The following is a 22,340-nucleotide window of genomic DNA, read 5'->3' as shown; positions in this document are numbered from 1 at the left end:
AAAGGGCTTTTCTCCTTTCAGAAAAGTAAAAGCAGGGTAGGACATTATCTGGTATCAGCATCCCAATGAAAACTGTGTTTTTTTAAAACTACCCTTAATAAGGACTTTCAAAGTAGAGAAAGATTAATATCCTCTTTTTTTTTTTTAAGCTGGGGAGTTACAGAGGGAGAGGGAGAGAGAGAATCTTAACCAGGCTCTACACCCTGCACTGGGCACGGAGCCTGACACAGGCCTCCATCTCACAACCCTGACATCATGAACTGAGCCAAAATCAAGAGTCGGCCACCTAACTGACTGAGCCACCCAGGTGCCCCAAGATTAAGATACTCTTTAATATCTTTGCAAGAGAGCTCATAGATCCAATCATGGAAATAGATGAAAGGCGATACGGAAAGATGGGGCAGATGGGGGGTGGGCTACAAGAGGTCCCAAACCCCCTGGTGGAAAAGAGAGACCTTTATATGAAATTAACATCAATGTTTTTAATCTTCATACTTAGTCTTCTCATTTTTTTTTTTAGTGCTTAGCTATAATTATTTACAAGCTTAGGCTTTACTGGATTGAGTAAGAAGTATTTTTACAGAGTCAAAAACCTAATCACAGGGTAGGAGATGGTGAATGGGGGCTGCCAGAGAGCGAACGTCAGGGGATTACAGTGCGTGTGGCCCTCTGACGCCCAGCCACGCTCTGCTCAGTGCATCATCTGATGGCCAGTAGTCCCAGGGAGCCCACTCTTAAGATCTACTTATCCAATTGTGAATCCCCATTCTCTCCATTAGCGTCTCCCAGCATATTGGGCCAATGTCCAAGGGTTCAGCGGAGAAGGTTGAGGGATTGTTTTCTGATTCCTGTGGCCTGCTGTCCCTTAAGCTCATTTCTCGCAGATCTACGCCTATGCTGATGTCCCTCATTGTCCTAAAACTGCAACCAAGGAGATTTAATTCTAGTCGCGTCTTCTCTGTGTCGGTCTCTATGAAAAGTCATGCCCAGTTACCTTTAGGTTTAGAGCATGAAGTCTCTTTGCGGGCTGTCAGAAAGATTGGGCTCCCTACGTCTCAGGCATGTTTTAATATCCTTCCTTTCCTTCCCCCTCTCCAGTTTCCCATGAGCAGCATTGAACTTATCCTAGAAAAGCTGAAAGAAGAAGAATCAAAATCCGGAGAGATCAGGAAGGTATTTATAGCGGCTGACTCTAAGCACAGGAAGATGGTGGATTATAATACATTCAGGTAAGCCAGATGCTGCCAGCATAATCTGTTTTCCCTTCAAGATTGTCCAAAGAGCAAAAAACAATTTCTTCCCTGGTGCTGCCTAACTAATTTACTACATGCTTTTTATTAGGACTTGACATTTCTTTGTGTTTGTACTACTTTGTGATCAAGTTTGGCCCGCTTCTAGTCAAGTTTATACATTTGCATATAAAAGAAGCTTATAGGCAAGAACAGAGAGACAAAAGCACAGAAAGTTCTGTTGTCTTGTGAATCATGGTATTGAAGGCTCCCGGGGAATGCCGGGAAGAGTGCATCCGGGTGAGAATGGCAGAAGAAAATGCAGCTAAGGTCACCCCTCTGAAATCTGGGGAACAAAGGAGGGACAGCTCCCTAGGAATGTGATCCAGTTGGAAAAGACAGTGGAAACTTCCCTGATGATCAGAGAAGAGGTGATAGGTACGCGTCCATAGGTGTGCTCGCAAACATCTGTGTGTTTTGAAAAACAAAAAGAAATCGAGGGGAAAATAGATGACAGTAGTTAGAACTATAATAAAAAATTACAAGCAATAAAGGTTTTCTCTAAGGTAGAGCTGAATTCTGGGACTGTCCAGTGGCTGACCTGGGCAAATTGCCAAACAGTGGAAACACAGGGAAATTCAAATTCAGGATCTAGTACAATGGTGAGACTTCTTTGGCTGAAAACAAAGTGAATGGCGTGTTCAGGAGAATGTAAATTAAATCATGGATGGGAGGACAAAGGGGACTTTCTCTTTAGGCTGAGAATTCTGGCTTCTGAAAACAGAAGTGGCCAAAAGCTGTGTAAGAAACTTGCTGCAGTCAAGATGTGGGCTGACCAGTGAGGAAGTGAGTCCAGGAGAGGGTGGGGGGGGTGCACGGGAGGGCTGGAAGAGATGTGGGGGGGGGGATCTTTCCAACTTTGTGTCTGGAGTTGCCTATTCCATCTATACCTGGTGACTGAGGTCACCATCAGGCCCTAAGTGTCCCCAAAACTCATTTGTTGTCTTAACAAAGCTCTTTTGTATCTCCAGAATGTTCTTTTGAGAGAAGCAGGACGTATTTTTATTGTTTAGAATTGCCAACCTTCTGGGATCAATAAGAATTTATAGCTCTTTGTTATTGTTCATAGTCGTACACATGTTCTTGGCCTTTTGAAAAATAAAGGGAGATGGAGGAAAGAGCAAAGACACTTGCCCAGGCCAGGGACTAAGGGAAACCCGCAGGGGAGGAAACAAATCTCCGTCAGAAATGAGGAAGTGGTTTCGATTTTGTTATTTTGTGCCCTTTTACAAAAGCATCCACTCTCCCAACACTCTAGCAAAGTCTGTTGGAAACACTTTAGTGAGTTTGTGGCACTTTCTGGGAGGCACTTGGGCCCTGGGCAGGAGATCCAAGGAGGAAAAGTTGCTCAGCAGATGGAGGCCTGACCCTAACCGTGGGTGGAAAAAAGGGCCGCCAGGCTGTGTGATGGAGGACAGCCTCAAGGCATTGCGTGCTCGGAAAGACCCAACTACCCCCCCTCACCCCCCCATCTTGAGGCCCTCTCCTGGCCAGGAATTCCTTAAGATGGAAACCAGATCAGGTCATGCTGGGCCTGCAGAACCCTTCCGTGGCTTGCCATTGTCCTTACAGTAAGATCCAGACATTTCGGGGCAGCCGGCTGAGCCCCGAGTGATGTGACTCTGTTTGTGTTTCCAGTATTAATCATGTCTTGTTCCCCAGCCTTGTCTTCTGGCCTCGCTGGCTGCCACTCAATTTCTCCAACGAACATGTCAAGCTCTTTCCTGCCTCCAAGCCTCTGCACACGCCTTTCCCTCTACTTAGAATGCCCACACCCCAGGCCTTTCCAGGGCAAATTCTAAGGCTCATCCTCAATGGCACTTCTCTCGAGGGGCTTTCTTTCTGCTGCTCCTTCCTAAAGTAGATCACTCCCTATTACCCTTAGCCTTTTGTTGCTCTTTTTCAGAGCACTTCCTGCAACTTGCAGGTACCTGATTTAGGTAGCGGTTACTTGGTGTGTGTGTGCCTGTGTGTCTTCTCCCTGTTAGAACAGGAACTTCCCAAGGGCCAGGGACCTCCATGGTCCTGCTCATGGCCCTATGCCCGGCACCTAGCGCTGGGCTCAGTGAATGTCTTAGTTCCCCAATGGAAGGACCAACTGCTAGAATTATTCTCTGGGGGGTTCTAGTTTGGAGGTGGTGGCGTTGTCTCCACATGAGAATGTGGATCAGGAGTCAGGACACCCTGGTCTACATGACATGTTGGGGTCAGGCACTGTGCCTTGTGTCCTTGGCCCACAGCTGTGGGTCCCTGGCTCATGGTCTTCACCTTTCTCTCTTGCTCCTTACCCCTTTCCTGGGCCAAGGCAAAGGCACTACAGCGCCGGTGGCCATCACACCATAACAGATTTACTTCCGGGTGTTCTCCCTAGCTCCTGGTTTCCTTTCCTTTATTTATGTGTGTACGTAGAGGTGTGTATTCTGGCTCTTCTCACCAGAACGTAACCTCTTTGAGAGCAGGGACCCTCCCTTTCTTGTTTACTCCTTTAGCCTGCCCACTTGTTACAGTGCCTGACAGACAGTAGGGTCTTAAAACAAATTCATTGAATGGCTACATCTCATCCACACCTCACTGCTTTGACTATGACCTGACAGCTGATTTTTGCATATTCGTTCCTCAAGCTCAGACCTTTCTTCTGAGCTGTATAGATCTGGAAAGACAAATGCCTCCGGGACATCTCCCCCTTGGATGTCCCTTAAGCATCCCCAAGTCATTTTCTCTAAGTTGACCTGCTTTTCTTCTCCCATAAAGTTGTACCCGGGGACCCTATCTTGGTAAGGGCCACCATACTTGGCCCCAGAACCCAGGACCAGGACCTGCCTTCTCTCTCCCTTCTCCTCTGTCTTGACCTCCCCTGCCCACCCCCTTGAAACCGCACTTCTTAAACTACCTCTCTCCATCCCCGGCTTTGCTGTTGGGTTCACCTTTTCATCACCATTCACTTGGACTCTCTTGAGCACTACGCCTCTAAATCTCCTTTTCCGTCCTCTCCAGTTTTGCTAGAGAGACCTTCCTAAAATCGGATGATGTCCTTCCTCTCCTATAAACCCTGCATCCTCATTGTGTCCAGAGCCAGTCCCAGCCTCTCAGTGTTTTCCTGTGAGTTTGGTCGTGGTCTGACCCTTGCCCACCCTCCTCCGCTTATTTCCATCTTACTAGAAGAAGACTTTTGTAGAAGTTCCCATTGATCGAGCCCTTACTCTGGGTGAGACAAGGTGTTAAATGCAGTTCGTCTACTATCCACGGGTAGCCTGTTTTGAGTTGTTTACTCACCAGACCCCACAACTGGCTCCGGCCAAGTACCATAAATGTTTGTCGAATCATTTCACGAGCGGCCCTGTTTCTCAGGAACATTCAGTCGCCAAGTCTGCAGCAAACAAGCAAATAATTGATTGCCTTGCCTTGGGGAAGGACCTCTGTCTCTGACTGGAGGGGAGTCAGGGAGAGCTAGGCCTCTCAGGAGCCAAGCGACTTGGGCAACTCAGTCCGCCTACCTGCACCTCACTCTCGCCCATGTCATGGTCCCTATGGCCCTTCCCAGGCACTGACATTCTGAAGCCCTTCAAATGTCGGTTTATAAATACACTTGTAAAATGTTCCCCTTTGCAAATGTGTGCGTTGCGGGAGTAGGCAGGCAGAGACAGGACTGAGGTGTAGGCCTCCAGGCTTCACCTCTGTGGCCCTGAGTCTCTCCCCTACTTACACACCTGGCACTGTCCCCGCGCACCTGGGGACTCAGAGCCTCGACCTGCTACTGGGGCAGCGGTCCAAGCCCCAGGCATTTCCTTTCCCTTCTTTTCAGAGATTTGTGCCTCTCACAGGGAAATTTGGGAGAGGGAGCTAATCAACCCAGTCTGCAGAAAATGCGACGCCTGATAACAGATGAATGGATTCATGCGTGGGCCTTCTTGGGATAATCGCCTCATAAATGACCTGAAGGAATGCGGGGACAGGTGGAAACAGGAGGCAGGTTGGGGAGGAAATGTTTGTCTTCTGCCTCGTGGGGGTCACTAGTTCTGTCTTTCAACGGTCTGTCAGGTCGGCCGATGGGACTCGCAGATTGTGATCCAGGAGGGTGCAGAGAGCCTTTCTCAGAGCCTCAGAGAGCTCTTGGGCAGATCTCAGCAGGGAACTGGGCAGAGACTAGGCTTGGCAGGGCCAGTGTTTTGTACACTTGGGAACATGGCAGGGCAAGGCTTCCCCCTGTGGGCCCTGGATTCTGCACCATAGGCTACAGCAGCAGCAAGGGCCCCGTGCCAGGGAAGATGTGGTCAGTCCCTCTCTCTGGCCACCTCCCCAAGCATTGGAGATGACACCTACCGCAGGTAGCTTGTGTATATTTTGGTTTTCTGCATGATTACCTTTTCTCCCCACGTGGGCTGAGCTCCCAGAGGACAAGGCCCATGCCCAGTTCACCCTTGTGTCTTTCCCAGCTACCTCCTGGACCCAGTGTCTCAGGCCTCAAAGCACATAGGAAGTTACTACACGATTCTTCCGTCGACCCCCATCATCAATTGCAGGGTCAGGAGATTTCCTATGAACATCCTTGTAGTAGATGCCTTCTAAGATTTAGAGTTTCGAGAAAGTTTGTTCTCTTGTAAAATTAAAATTCTTCCTGAGAGAGGTAGTACAATATAACTATGATCTGATTGTGGACTTGCTGACCCGAATCCAAATCTCAACTCTTAGCGCTTGTCAGCTTGGCCGCCATCAGTAGGTTGCCAAACAGTGTTTTCACCTGTAAAATGGGGATAATAATACCCCCTATATAGAGCAGTTGTGATGAATAAATCTGTTAATGTATAGAAAGTTCTTATTGTAGCACACTGTGGTGCATAGTGGACACTGGAAAATGAAAGCCCTTTATCCCAATAGTTACCACTTTGTGTCACCAAAAATAGTAATAGGAATCTATGTCTTATTTTCGCTATTTCAGTTACGTTATAGATTTATCTATGGCGAGGTCATTGAAAACATTGTTTAGAGGCGCCTGGGTGGCACAGTCAAGCGTCTGACTCTTGGTTTCAGCTCAGGTCACGATCTCAGGGTTGTGAGATTGAGCCCCACGTCAGGCTCCTCACTCAGCATGGAGTCTGCTTGAGATTTTCTCTCCCTCTCCCTCTGCCCTTCCCTCTCGTGCTCTCTATTTCTCTCTCCTTCTCAAATAAATAAATAAATCTTTTAAAAAAATTCTTTAATAAATGAGGTTGGAAGAAACTCTTAAAAACCTTGGAGGCCATGAAGGTGGAAAATAAGCATCATCATTGGTGGACTGAGGTTGGGAAACATTGTTATAATCCACCCTATTACTGTCCTTTACTTCAAGGAAGAAGAATATAAATTTAGTGCTTAGAACATTGTAATGATCTCATCCTGATTTATCTTAGACAGTTAACTCTCCCTTTATGTGGTTTTGCTCTATCCTTATTCGAACAACTCTGTGTGTGTTGTTATGGGTGTTTTTGTTTAAGTCTAACATCTTTTAAGTCTATGAATCTGTATGAACAAAAGCAAAAACTAAGATATATTCCAAAAGCACTCAAACATCTGTTCTCATCACGAACCAAATAGACACTCTGACAGTGTTCATAGCTTATCTTTGAGATGGGAGCCTCGGCGTATGTTTTTTGAAAACAGTGTTTTGAACCTTTGTAAAAGCATTAAATATAAATAACGTGATGTCATAGAAAAAACACTGGCCTGGGAATCAAAAAGACCAAGATCTTTGATTTCTGTCACTGCCTGATGGTATTCTTTGTATTGGTGAAGCCTTAGTTTTAAAAAGGAGAATCATCTCTGGCTAGCTAAACGGAAAAGGAATTTATTAAAAGGATCCTGGGTGGTTCATAGTATCATTGGGAGGGCTCAAGAAGTAAGCCTGAAACTAAATTCTAGGAACAGTGCCCAGAACTGGGCTGTAGAACTTGTCTGATGGGAAAATGGCCTCTGTTACCATCACACCACCCATGACTCAATGCTCCATTTACACTGCTTCCAAGTACTCCCATCTTACCACAGCCATCACCACCACCACTTCTGGCATGCTCGCATCCTGTGCCGCCACTGAAAACTGGATCCCTCTGACACCAAACGTGGTCTGCACCTCGCTGGTTTCCCCCGTTAACCCCTCCCAAGTCAAAGTCTTCTACAAGCTTCCCTGATCGGCAGAGCCTGGGTCACTGGCATTTTTCTAACTGCAAGGGAGGCTGGGTCCTGCAGGTTGAGCTCTGACTTCCATGCTGAGTGACGGGGAGTATAATGTAGGACTTTCCCCCAAAGTAGAAGGAGGATTTAAAAGGTACCCTTTGCATTTGCCATGATCACAAATCCAAGCCAAGATGAGCCAAACAGAGAACATAAAATATGGACCTTAGGGACTAAACTCCTTGTCTGTAACCAAACCAAGCAAAACATTGGCCTAGTCCTAGCAATTTGTAAATACCGTTCTGACCCACCAAACAGCTAAACAAAATACAGAACCCTTGCCTGTTGTCTGCTACTCTGGTGATCTCTGACACACCTTTCTGACTTTAAATTGCCTTAAGTAAAGGTATTGGATTAGCTTCAGTGAAGTTTCTAGATTGGAAGCTAGCAGCTGTATTTAGTTTGGCTTTTGTTTAATGTTTTTTAAAGTTAGGAGTTTAAACAAAACTATATATACCTAGTGCCTCTTGAAATATAGATACTGTGCCTACATTTCCTCATAGCACCAATCAACTGGGGGAGAGTGGTAACTGTCCTCTTCAGATATAGCCTGTTCTCTGCGTTTCTTCCCAGTCTCTCCAATTCCTTATTGTCCTACACCTTCTCCCATTTATCTTATTGGTGTACCCCAGTAGGTGTTTGACTATATAACCCTTGGGTTAGATCACTATAAGGTCCCTTCCAACCATAAAATTCCATTATTTTGTTACCCTAGGTATAGTGGAAATAGGCATTTAGGAATCACTGTATAAATAGCCCAAAGTAGAACTGAAGACTGATTTTTTTTAAAGAGAGAGAAAACACAAGAGTGGGGTGTGGAGGCAGGCAGCAGGGGAAGAGGGAGAGAGAGAATCTTAAGCAGGCTCCACATTCAGCACAGAGCCCGATGTGGGGCTCGATCTCATGACCCTGAGAGCATGACCTGAGTCAGAATAGTCAGACACTTAACCAACTGAGCCACCCAGGCGCCCCAGAGCACTGAAGACTGGTTTTTAAATTAGAACCTGGATATGATTGTGTACCTAAAAATCGAAAAGACTAAGTTTAAAAATGGTTAGAACTATTAAGAGTATTCAGGAAAGTAACTGAACACAAGAAGATTACACAAAAAGCAGTAGTTTGACTTTGTACCAGTAATAACCAGTTAGAAAATATTATGCAAGGAGGAATACTATTTGCTATTGCAACAAAAATTATGAAATACTTGGGAACAAATACTGAACAAGAATGTGTAAGACTAAAATGAATACAATTTCAAAGCTTTATTGTGTCTCTGAATGGGAAGACATTGTTATGAAAAATTCTAATGTGTGCAAATTAATCTGTTGATTTGAAGTAGTTCCAATCAGAATTACAATGTGGGTTTTTGTTGTTGTTAGATTTGGTATTGTTTTGCAGGGTTAGGGGAGAGACATTGGCTCATTGATTACGAAGTCCCTCAGGAAAATTAAAGGATTGAGAAAATGTTGAAAAAGTAGAATATTAATGTCTAGATACTAGACTTTATATAATTTGTAGATATTTGAAAACATAATGTCCTATAGTAGAGGAATAAACCCAAGTATCCCCAAAATACAGTATGGAGTCCATAAAAGCCCCATTCTTATGGGTTCTACTGTAAGGTATGGAGACCTTTTCAAATCAGTGGAGATAGGATGGATTATTAATAAAGGTTTTAGTGACAGTTGATCGGGAAACATTTAATACATTTTTATTTTGTGGTAGAGCACACTTCAAAAACAATGAAGTGGAAGTTGGCTATATTGACTGCAGGAACATTTTTATGTTCCTCCATAGCAAAATATGCAGTAAGCAAACTTAAAATATGAGGGACAGACTGAGAGAAAATATTTGCAACTAGTATAAGAACCAAGGAATTAACGTTAAGGATTTACAAAAATCTCCCATAAAATCAGCAGACAAAAATGGGTTAAGGACAGGAATAGACAATTCACAGAAGGAATACAAATAGCCTTTAAACCCACGGAAAGATGACCAGTTATGGTGCAAGCTGAAGCAACAATGAGATATAATCGCCACCTATTATACCGGCATTGTTTTTAAAGAATAATATAACTGACTCCAAGTGAGCATGTAGGATAACTTACTCTCATTTTCTCTTGATAGAGGAGTTTAAATTGGCTCAGCACTTTGGAGGACAGTTGGCAGTGTCTGGCTAGCATTTAGAACCTTTTACCTGGTAATTACACTCTCAGAAGTTTTTTATCCAGAAAAAATTTCACAACTGGATCGTAATAGAGCTGTGTGTGGGGGTGTGTGTGCGTGTGTGCGCACACGCGCACATGCATGCAATATTTACTGTAGCGAACTTCGTAATAGCAAAGATTCGGAAAAATCAAATGCCCCACAATAGGGTAATAGTTCGATATATTCTTCCGCATTAATTTAAGACAGTACTGTTGGGCCATCAGAAAGAATGAGGTAGACCAGATATGCGTACCTGAAGAACTATTTAGTGTATCAGTGAAGAATGGCTAAGTAATGCCGCAGTAACAACCAATCCCCCCAAATCTCAGGGAATTAAATCAACAAAGGTTTATTTCTTGCTCACCCTATATACCCACTGTGGTTGTTGGGAGAACTGTGTTCAGAGTAGTCACTCAGGGACTGAGGTTAACAAAGCAGCCACCACCTTCCATGTTGCTGATCACTGTGCCAGAGTGAGAACTTTGGAGGGTCCAGCCCAACAGATTCTCAGCTGGGCAGAAATACATATCATTTACGCTCTCAATGCAGTGACCAGTGCCCTACGCATGTATTCAGAAGAAAGAGAGAAACCAGATATTGGTGAACACTAATGGCTACCTTGTGCTGTTTCTAGAGAAAGCAAAATTCAGAAGTCTGTTTAGTACGATCCTGTTTATGAAAATATTGAAAGGTAATGTGTACATGTATATTTATATAAATATTTCAAGGATTGTATATCCTTTGAAGGAATCCTAGCAGGCTGTACACCAAGCAGTTTAAAATAGAGCATGCGTCATTCTTTGATACATATCTTTTTTTTTAAACAATGAGCAATTTAAAAAAATTAAAAAGAAAACAACAAATAAAACCCCAGCAAATAAACCAAAAATCCTGGGCAAAAAGCACTGAACATTTTTTATTTCTTGCTTTAATTTCCAGAAAGAGCTTAATGGCAAATGCTGGCAGAATGTACTGAGCAAAAGTCAGCAGGCTCAGAATCATAGAGTAGGGTATGAGTTCCACTTGACGCTCTACTCGGATTATTGATTGGAGTTGAACAATTTTAATGTGCTTACTTAAAATTCTTACATTGCAGGCCAGAATATTTATATTCAATTGCAGGCTAACAAAACTCTCAAGTTTTACAATTAAATTTGGGGATGGAGTAGTTTTTGTAATTTTCAAATTCTTACCAAATTAGCAATGAAGTCCTACCCATTTATTTCCCCCCAACATTTTAGGAAAATGTTAAAACATTCAGAAAATTGGAAGGGATTGAAGAGTGAACATTCATATACCCACTATTTAGGTATATCAGTAACATTTTACTATATTTGCTTTATTCACAACTCTCCATTCATACATCCTCCTGTCCATCCATTAATGCATCTTAATTTTGGTGAATTTCACAGAAAATCAGGGACATCAGTTAACTTCCCTCTAAATATTTCAGCATGCTTAACATTTATTTACAGTTTTTTTCTTTTCATATAAAATGTATGTTCAATAAAATGCACAAACCTTAAGTGTACATTTATTGAGGTTTTTTTTAACTTTTTTAATTAAGCTTTTATTTTAATTCCAGTATAATTTGATATGCAGTGTGATACTACTTTCAGTTGTACAATAGAGTGATTCATCACTTCCACACAGCACCCAGTGCCCATCACAATAAGTGCCCTCCTTAATCCTCATCCCCTATTTCACCCACCTGCCCACCCACCTGCTGTCTGGTAACCATCAGTTTGTTCTCTGTAGTTAAGAGTCTCTTTTTTTTTCCTTTCGCTCATCTGTTTTGTTTCTTAAATACCACATATGAGTGAAATCACATGGTATCTGTCTTTCTCTGACTTATTTCACTTAGCATTATACTCTTTAGCTCCATCCATGTCTTTGCAACTGGCAAGATTTTATTCTTTTTTATGGGTGAATAATATTCCATTGTATTTGTATCACAAATACTCTTCTTTAGCAGTGCCTCTATCAGTGGGCACCTGAGCTGATTCCATAACTCGGCTAGTGTAGATAATCCTGCAATAAACATAGGGTTGCATATATTCCTTTGAACTAGTGTTTTTGTATTTTGGGGGTAAGTACCCAGTGGTGCAATTACAGGACCCCAGGGTAGTTGTATTTCTTTTTGAGGAACGTCCATTCTGTTTTCCACAGTGCCTGAGTGATGGTTGAGCATCATGGAAGAATTGACTATATAATTGTGGGTTTATTGCTGGGTTTTTTGTTCTCTTCCATTGAGCTGTGTGTCTGTTTTTGTGCCAGTATCATACTGTCTTGATAACTACCACTTTATAATATATCGTGAAGTCTGGAATTGTGGTACCCCCAGCTTTGTTATTCTTTTTCAAGGTTGCTTTGACTATTCAGGGTCTTTTGTGGTTCCATACAAACTTTAGGATTGTTTCTTCCAGTTCTGTGAAAATGCTGTTGGTATTTTGATAGGGATCGCATTAAATGTGTAGATTGGTTTGGGTAATTTAGCCACTTGAACGATAGTCGTTCTTCCAGTCCATGAGCATGGAATGTCTTTCCATTTCTTTGTGTCCTCTTCAGTTTCTTTCATCAGTGTTTTTTATTTTTTATTTTTCAGAGTACAGGTTTTTCACCTTTTGGTTAAGTTTATTACTAAGTTACTTTATTATTTTTGGTGCATTTTTGAATGGGATTGTTTTCTTAATTTCTCTTTCTGCTGCTTCACTTTTAGTATATATAAATTCAACAGATTTCTGTACGTTGATTTTGTACCCTGCAAATTTGCTGAACTTACAAATCTGTTCTAGTAGTTTTCTGGTGGAATCTTTAGGGTTTTCTACATATACTATCATGTCATCTGCAAATAATGAAAGTTTTACTTCTTCCTTACCAATTTGGATGCCTTCTTTTTTGTTTGTTGTTGTTGTCTAATTGCTGAGGCTAGGACTTTCCAGTACTGTGTTGAAATAAAGTGGTGAGAGTGCACGTCCTTGTCTTGTTCCTGACCTTAGGGGAAAAGCTCTCAGATTTTCCCCATTGAGTATGATGATGTTCACTGTGGGTTTTTCATTTAAACCCTTTATTATGTCGAGATGTGTTCCCTCAAAATCTACCTTGTTGAGGGTTTTTATCATGAATGGCTGTTGTACTTTGTCAAATGCTTTTTCTACATCTATTAGAATGATCTTATGGTTTGTATCCTTTCTCTTATGTGATATATCACATCGATTGATTTGTGAATATTGGACCACCCTTGCATCCCGGGAGTAAATCCCACTTGATTGTGGTACATGATTTTTTCAATGTATTGTTGGATTCAGTTTGCTAGTATTTTGTTGAGGATTTTTGCATCTATGTTCATCAGAGAGATGTTCATCAGAGATATTGGCCTGTAGTTCTTTATCTGGTTTGGTATCAAGGTAATGCTGGCCTCATAGAATGAATTTGGAAGTTTTGGAATTTGAAAGTTTTCCTTCCTTTTCTATTTCTTGGAATGGTTTGAGAAGAATACGTATTAACTCCTCTTTAAGTGTTTGGTACAATTTGTCTGGGAAGCCATCTGGCCCTGGACTTTTGTTTGTTGGGAGTTTTCTGATTACTGATTCAGTTTCCTTGCTAGTAATCACTCTGTTCAAATTTTCTATTTTTTCTCTTCTATTCTGTTTCTATTTCTTCCTGTTTGTTTTTTAAAAAAGATTTTATTTATTTATTTGACAGCGAGAGAGCACAAGGTCGGGGAGCAGCAGAGGGAGAGGGAGAAGCAGACTCCCCACTCAACAGGGAGCCCAAAGTAGGGCTCAATCCCAGGACCCTGGGATCATGACCTGATCTGAAGGCAGATGCTTAACCAACTGAGCCACCCAGGCGCCCCCTGCTTCAGTTTTTTAATCCATTCTAGGAATTGATCCATTTTTTCCAGCTTGTCCAACTCGTTACCATATAATTTTTCATAATATTCTCTTACAATTGTTTGTATTTCTGTGGTGTTGGTTGTTTTTTCTCCTCTCTCATTTGTGATTTTGTTTGCTTTCTCTCTCTCTCTTTCTTTGGTAAGTCCGGCTAGAGACTTATCAATTTTATTGATTTTTTTCAAAGAACTAACTCCTGGTTTCATTGATCTGTTCTATTTTTGTTTTAATTGCTGTATCATTATTTCTGCTCTAATCTTTATTATTTCCTTCCTCCTGCTGGTTTTGGGTTTGGTTTACTCTTCTTTTTCTATCTCCTTTACATGTAAGGTTAGGTTTTTTATTTGAGATTTTTTCTTGCTTCTTGAGGTAGGCCTGGATTGCTTTAAATTTCTTAGAACCACTTTTGCTGCATCCTGAAGATTTTGGGCCATTGCATTTTAATTCTCATTTGTTTCCATGTGATTTTTTATTTCTTCTTTGATTTCTTGGTTGACCCATTCATTGTTTACTAACATGTTATTTAACCTCCATTTATCTGTGGTCTTTCCAGATTTTTTCTTGTAGTTGATTTCTAGGTTCATAGCATTGTGATCAGAAAAGGTACATGGTACAACTTTGATCTTTTCGAATTTGTTGAGACTTGTTTTGTGGCCCAACATGTGATCTGTTCTGGAGAATGTTCCATGGGCACTTGAAAAGAATGTGTATTCTGCTGTTTTAGGATGGAATGTTCTCAATATATCTGTGAAATCCATCTGGCCCAGGGTGTCATTGAAAGCCACTGTTTTCTTGTTGATTTTCTGTTTGGATGATTTGTCCATCGATGTAAGTGGGGTATTAAAGTCCCCTGCTGTTTTATTACTATTGATCTGTTCCTCTATGGTTTTTTTTTTAACTGTTTTATGTATTTGAGTGCTCCCAAGATGGGTGTATAAATATTTACATTTGTCATATCTTCTTGTTGGGATTGTCCCCTTTATTATGATATAGTATCCTTCTTTTTCTCTTGTTACAGTCTTTGTTTTAAAGTCTGTTAATCACCATACAGTACATGTATGGTGATTAACACAATATAATAAAATAAAATTAAAAAAAAAATAAAGTCTGTTTTGTCCAGGGGGTCTGGGTGGCTCAGTCGGTGAAGTGTCTGCCTTCAGTTCAGGGACTTGATGCTGGGATCAATTCCCGCATTGGGCTCCCTGCTCAGTGGGGAGTCTGCTTCTCCCTTTGCCTCTGCCCCTTCCCCTGCCCAGGCGCATGTGCGCATGCTCTCTCTCTCTCTGAAATAAATAAATAAAACCTTAAAAAAAATGAAGTCTATTTTGTCCAATAAAAGTATTTCTACCCTGGCATTCTTTTGATGTCCATTTGCATGATAAATGTTTCTCCATCCCCTTACTTTCAACCTGCATGTGTCTTTAGGTCTGAAATGAGTGTCTTGTTGGCAGCATATAGATGGGTCTTGTTTTTTTTTTTTATCCATTCTGACAGCCTGTGTCTTTTGATTGGAGCATTTAGTCCATTTACATCAAAGTAGTTATTGATAGACCTGTATTTGCTGTCACTTTTTTACTTGTTTTATGGTTGTTTTTGTAGTTTTTCTCGGATCCTTTCTTGTCTTTCTTTCGTGGTTTGTTGGCTTTCTTTAGTGATACACATGGATTCCTTTCTCTTTACTCTTTGCATATCTATTACTGGTTTTTGATTTTACCATTTGGTTTGTATATGGCATCTTCTGCATAAAACAGTCCATATTAAGTTGATGGTCACTTAAGTTTGAACCCATTCTTTCCTCATCTCGTTCCCACCACAGTTATATGGGGTCATGTTTTACATCCTTTTATTTTGTGAATCCCTTGGCTGATTGTTACAGATATGCTTATTTTTACTGCTTTTGTGTTTCCTGCTTTTCACACTCTCATTTTTGGTCTTTCCTTTCTGCTCCAAGAGTCTCCCTTAATGTTTCTGGTAGGGCTGGTTTAGTGACCATGAACTCCTTTAGTTTTTGTTTATCTGAGAAACTCTTTGTCTCTCCTTCTATTCTGAATGATAGCCTTGCTGGGTAGAATATTTCTAGCTGCAGATTTTTCCCTTTCAGCACTTCGTTATTGTTATTTTTGATATAAACTCTGCCCCCAGTGCGGCACTCAAACTCATGACCCTGAGATCAAGAGTCGCGTGCTCTACCGACCGAACTAGCCAGCTGCCCCACTTTCAGCACTTTGAATATATCATGCCACTTTCTTTTGGCCTGCTAAGTTTCTGCTAAAAAAATCTGCTGCTAGCCTTATGGGGTTCGCTCATATGTAACTGTCTTCTTTTCTCTTAGTGCTTTAAAATTTTTTTCTTTATCCATACTTTTTGCTATTTAATTACTCTTGTCTTGATGTGGACCTCCTTAGATTGATTTTGTTGGGGAATCTCTGTGCCTCTGGGATCTGGATATCTGTTTCCTTCCTCCAGATTAGGGAAGTTTTCAGTTGTTATTTCTTCAAATAAATTTTCTGCCCCCTTTCTCTCTCTCTTCTTCTTCTAGGATCCCTATAATCATTTGCTGAGTTTTGATAAGTGCGTAGAATATTAACATCACCCCAGAAAGTTCCCTCATGCTCCATCCCAGTCAATCCCTTCCCACATCCTCCATTCAAAAAGCAAACACCGTTCTGATTTAGTTTTTCCACAGTAGTTTTTTTCCTGTTCTAGAATTCCATATAAATGGAAAAATGGAATTACACTGTATGTATTCTTTGGTGACTTCTCTCATTCGGTATGATTTTGGGATTCATCCATATAATTGGGTGTATCAGTATTCATTCCTTTATATTAGCAAGTAGTAGTCAATTGTATGAATACACCACCACTTGTTTATTCTTTCTTTTGCTGATGGATACCTTACCTGGGTTATATCTAGTTTTTGGCTAATATAAATAAACTTGTTCTGAACTTTCTTACACAAGTGTTTTTGCTAACATACATATTTTTATTTCTCTTGGTTACACACCTAGGAATGGGATTGCTGGGTTCTAATTATATGTTCAGTTTTTTAAGAAACCGCCACACCTTTTACCAAAGTAGTTGTGCCAGTTTACATTTCCTCCTAATAATGTACGAGGAGTCTGTTGCTTCACAGCCTTGCCAACATTTGGTACTGTGAGGCTTTTTAATTTAAGCCATTTGGTAGATACGTAGTAGTGTTTGGAAAGTAGTGTCTCTTTCCTCTGGAAAATACATATTTTGTATTGAGCACTTTTTTCAGGTGCTTTTTGGCTAATATGTGTGCTTTTTTTGATGAAGTGTCTTTTCTAATTTTTTTGCCCATTTTTATTGGCTGTTTGGTGGTGCGTTATTGAGTTGTAAGAGTTTCTTGTATTACCTGGCTACTAGTCATTTGTCGGATACATGTTTTGCAAATACTTCTCTCCCAGTTTCTGGCTTGCCTATTCACTTTTCCAGCAGTGTCCTTTGATGAGTACTATTTACTTTTTCATTTGTGATGAAGTCTGAATTGCCAATGTAGTCTTTTATGGCTTTCTGTAATATGATTAAATTATCTTTGGCTACCTCAGAGTCATCAAGATATTGTCCTTGTTTTCCTTTAATAGCTTTATTATTTTAGCTTTCATTTTTAACTTTATGATTTATCTCTAAATTCCCTGTATGGTATGAGGCAAACATGGAGGTTTACTTAAATTTTTTAAATGCTTCTTTGAAATTCTTATACTATGGGCCAGAATAGCTTATGTTAAAGTAGATAATAACTTTAGAGCTTTAAAATATAGTTTTAAAATGAAAGAGTTTTTATAATTTTAAAATTCTTATTAAATTAATGACAGTGTTTTACCCATTCATTTTTTTTTCTTATTCTGGGTCATAGTTTTGATCATTAAAATTGCAGATCCTCTTTTGCAAAAGAAGCTGAAATGCTGATTTTTTTTTTTAAAGATTTTTTATTTATTTATTTGACAGAGATAGAGACAGCCAGCGAGAGAGGGAACACAAGCAAGGGGGAGTGGGAGAGGAAGAAGCAGGCTCATAGAGGAGGAGCCTGATGTGGGGCTCGATCCCATAACGCCAGGATCACGCCCTGAGCCGAAGGCAGGCGCTTAACCGCTGTGCCACCCAGGCGCCCCTGAAATGCTGATTTTTATTTTATTTTTTATTTTTAAAATATTTATTTGAGAGAGAGAGAGTGTGAGCACAAATGGGGGAGGAGCAGAGGGAGAGGGAGAAGCAGATCCCCCTGCTGAGCAGGGAACCCCGAAGTGAGCCTTGATCCTGGGACTCCAGGATCATGACCTGAGCCGAAGGCAGACTCCTAATGGACTGAGCCACCCGGGTGCTCCTGAAATGCTGATTTAAAACATTTTTAAAATATCTTATAGTTTTCAACAATTTCCTTACATAATACATTTCCACTTTAAAAAAAATTTTTTCTTAAGATTTTATTTATTCATTTAAGAGAGAGAGAGAGAGCACAAGCAAGGGGAGAGGGAGAGGGAAAAGCAGACTCCCTCCTGAGCTGGGAGCTTGACACAGGACTAGATCCCAGGACCCGGAGATCATGACCTGAGCCGAAGGCAGACACTTAACCATCTGAGCCACCCAGATGCCCCACATTCCCACTTCTTGAGAATTGAAGTATTTCAATAAATTACTATCCCAGTTAACTAATGAATGCTAGATACCAATGATCATGTTAACTGATGGAATCTGTATACTATGCACATACAACAGATTGTCTTTTCCAAAGATGGCTGCAACAGTATGTCGCATCCAACATATTTAACTGCAGTGTGAACTTGACACCCCTTCCACTGAGAAGAGGGGTCATTTCCCCTTTATCTTGAGTGGCCTTGTGATTCACTTGTAACCAATAGAATGTGACAGAATTGATGGTGTGTGACTTCTGAGGCCAGGTCAAAAAAGATGACAGTGCAGCTTCTACATTGTCTGCCGTGACCCTTGCTTTCGGAGCCCTGACCCCCTATGTAAGAAGTTTTACCACCTTGAGGTTGCCATGCGATGAAGCCCCAGGTACATGGAGAAACCATGTATAGGTGGTAATTTAATTGACAGCCCAAACTGAGATCTCAGGTCATGGCTCTTGCCGTGGATTGGACTTGCCATGGATTGGACCTTCTCATAAGTCAAGCCACCAGTGACAGAGTCTTCCAGGTTGAAATCCCATACATTCTTCATGCCCTGTCTGAATCCCTGAGCCCCCCCCCCAATCCATGAACAAAACAAAATGGTCATCTTAAGCTGTTAATTTTTAGGGTAATTTGTTAAACAGCAATATTAACAGGAACACCAGGCACCAACAAATTCCAGAGAATTAGAATACTAAAAATACATATTCCTCTAAGTATTCAATTTTTAGTTATTTGAGAGACAGGTTGATAGCCTATAGTGCCTCAGAGTCATGGCTTTCCAGTTCTTTAATTGCAGAGATTGAGAAATCTTGTTCCACATCTTGGAAGTTGCTCTTGCGAAAAGAGCCTCACATCTAATTAGAATGCAAAATACGCCCCCCCCCAAGATTCTGTGTACTTGTATCCCCTACCTAGAAGAGTAGTGAACTTTCTTCCTTTCACCTGAACTGAGCCAGGTGAGGTGGGGACTTCTTGTGAATTTAGATGTGTTTTCGATCTGAAGAAGAAACTGTGGCCTCATTTTTTCCCCAAGACCATGTTTGATTTTGTAAAATTGTAATTTATTTTAAAATGTACATACAATAAGATTTATACATTTTGGCGTACAGTTCTTACGATTGTGACAAATCCCTAGAGTTGTGTGATCACCACCACAATAAAGGTACGGAACAGTTCCATCTCCTCTGCCTCCCCACCAAAAAAAAAACAAAAACAAAAACAAAACCAAAACCAAAAACCAAAAAGAAAGAAATATGCTTTCTCCTGAGTAAATACCAAGGAATGGAATAGGATCATATGCTAGGCATATTTAACTTTGTGTGAAACTATTAAACTGGGTTTGTTGTTGGTTTTTTTTTTTTTAGAGATTTTCTGCATCTTTTGTTAGATTTTCCTCTACATATTTGACATTTTTGGTCCTATTATAAATGGTATGTTTTTTAGTGGTTGCCCCAGAGTTTGCAATATACATTTACAATTAACCCACATACACTTTTAAATAACTTTATACCACTTCACGGGTAGTGCAGGAACCTTATAATAACAAAATATTCCCAATTCCTCCTTGCCATCCTTTGTATCATCACTGTCACTTATTTCACTTAAACAGAAGCACATATATATTACATATATATACATAATTAAATATAATATTATGGCTATTTTTTTAAAGATTATATTTGTCAGAGAGAGAGCACGCACAGAGCAAAGCAGGGGGAGCAGCAGGCAGAGGGAGAAGCAGGCTCCGCGCTGAGCAAGGAGCCCAATGTGGGGCTCAATCCCAGGGCCCTGGGATCATGAGCTGAGTCAAAGGCAGACGCTTCACCGACTGAGCCACCCAGGTGTCCCCATATTGTTGCTATTAGTATTTTGAACAAACTGTTGTTAGATGACTTAAGAATAAGAAAAATCAAAATTTTTATTTACCTTCACTTATTCCTTCTCTAATACTCTTTCTTTATGTAGACCCAGGTTTCTGACCTTTATCAATTTCCTTCTTTCTGATGAACATTTAACATTTCTTGCAAGGCAGGTCTGCTGGCAACAAATTCCCTCAATGACTGTCTGAGAAAGCCTTTATTTCTGCCTTCACTTCTGAAGAATAGTTTCGCAGGATACAGAATTTTGGGTTGGGGGGGTCTTTCCTCTCAATGTTTTAAATATTTCACATCACTCTCTTCTTGCTTGTGTGGTTTCTGAGAAGTGGGCTATAGTTCTTCTCTTTGCTGCCCTGTATGTCAGGTGCTCCCCCCCAGCATCTTCCAAGATTTTTTTCTTTATCTTTGATTTTCTACAGTTTGAATATGATACGCCTAGGTGTAGTTTTTTGGGGGTGTTTGTCCTGCCAAGTGTTCTTTGAGTTTCCCAGATCTCTGGTTTGGGGTCTGACATTAATTTGGGGAATTTCTCAATCATTACTGCTTTACATATTTCTGCTGTTCCTTTCTTTCCTTTCCTTCTAGTATTCCCATTACACTTTTTGTAGTTGTTGCAAAGTTCTTAGATTTTCTGTTTCTTTTTTCTTTCTGTCGTTTTTTTTTTCCTCTTTCTTTTCAATTTGGGATATTTCTATTGACATATCAAGAGCAGAAAGAGAGATTCTTTCCTCAGCTGTATACTACTGAGGCCGTCAAAGTCATTCTTCATTTTTGTTACAGTGTTAGCACTCCCATTTCTTCTTGATTCTTTCTCAGAATTTCCATCTCCTTGCTTACATTATCCATCAGGTCTTGCATGTTGTCTACTTTCTGCAGTAGCTATTAAAATTTCATTTTAAATTCACAGTCTGATAATTACAACATTCCTGTCACATCTGAGTCTGATTCTGAATCTTGCTCTGTCTCTTTGAACCATGTTTTTTGCACCAGCTTGAAGTACCAGTACAATGTTGAGTAGAAGGGGTGAGAGAGAACATTGTTCTCTTGTTCCTAAAATAGGAGGAAGGCATTCAGTCTTGAACACCGCATTTAATGTTAGCTAAGGGTTTTTGGTAGATGTCTTTTGTCAGGTTGAGGAAGTTCCTTTCTACTCCTATTTTGTCGACTGTTAAATTTTGTCAAATCCTTTTTCTGTATCTATTGAGATGAATGTATTGGTTTTCTGTTTTAGTTTTTTTTTTAAAGATTTTATTTATTTATTTGACAGAGAGAGACAGCAAGAGCGGGAACACAGGCAGGGGGAGTGGGAGAGGAAGAAGCAGGCTCCCAGCGGAGGAGCCCGATACGGGGCTCGATCCCAGGACTCTGGGATCACACCCTGAGCTGAAGGCAGACGCTTAACGACTGAGCCACTCAGGGACCCCTCTGTTTTAGTTTTTAATAGGTGACTTACATTGATTTTGAAATGTTAAACCTTGCGTTTCTAAGATAAACCTCACTTGGTTAGGGTGTTATTTTTTTCTCTTATATATTGTTGTATTTAATCTACTAAAGTTTTCTTTGGAGTTTTTGCCTCTCTTTTCATGAAGCCTAGAATGAGTTGCCTGCCTGTCACAGCAGATCACTTTACCTGTTGGGATTTTATTTTCCTATTCATAAAAGGAAGAGGCTGGATAAATGATTTATCCATTATTTTCCATTATAATGGAAAATACTCTTTTCTGTTATTCATATTTTTCCATGATTTACATTTATCTTAATATTTTAAAATTATTTCACATATATTTTAATATATATAAAAGTATAATAGCATAAGTATATTATTAAATGATAAGTATACATATATTGAGGGTGACTGCTCAAAACATTTTCAATGAAGGGCTGTTTGATCAAAAACTTCTGGGAAACACTGCTGTATATAATTTTCCTGCCTAGCAGGGTTAGACTTTCTCATAAGCCTCAGTCTTTCCCACCCAGGACATTTTGCTATTAGTCTTTGAGGTTGCACTGGACACTTACATAAAACCTCATTTCATCCTTAAAATAACCCTGCAAGCAGATTCATTAGTTAGCTCGGGGTCACAGAGCTAATTAAGGGCAGAGCTGGAATTCAGACCTAAGTCTGTCTGATTCCAAATCTGATATTCTGTCTTTTAAAACTTAAATGAGGGGCACCTGGTGGCTCAGCTGGTTAAGTGTCCGACTCTTGAT

At 40.6% G+C, this 22,340-nt stretch overlaps 1 protein-coding gene across 4 annotated transcripts in view; it reads left to right on the top strand.

Annotated features, from left to right (window-relative positions):
* EFHC2 (EF-hand domain containing 2) overlaps positions 1–22,340 on the top strand; it is a 198,254-nt gene that overhangs the window by 108,488 nt on the left and 67,426 nt on the right. For all 4 annotated transcript variants that reach the window (XM_034648783.1, XM_034648782.1, XM_034648781.1 and 1 more), the window contains exon 11: positions 1,099–1,229. In XM_034648783.1, coding sequence (XP_034504674.1) covers positions 1,099–1,229 — 131 coding nt within the window. The remainder of the gene's footprint in view (positions 1–1,098; positions 1,230–22,340) is intronic.

The sequence above is a fragment of the Ailuropoda melanoleuca genome, chromosome X, assembly GCF_002007445.2.
Source record: "Ailuropoda melanoleuca isolate Jingjing chromosome X, ASM200744v2, whole genome shotgun sequence".
Classification (NCBI taxonomy): Eukaryota; Metazoa; Chordata; class Mammalia; order Carnivora; family Ursidae; genus Ailuropoda; species Ailuropoda melanoleuca.
Note: the sequence above shows the minus strand (reverse complement) of the source record. Positions and strands in the feature narration are given on the sequence as shown.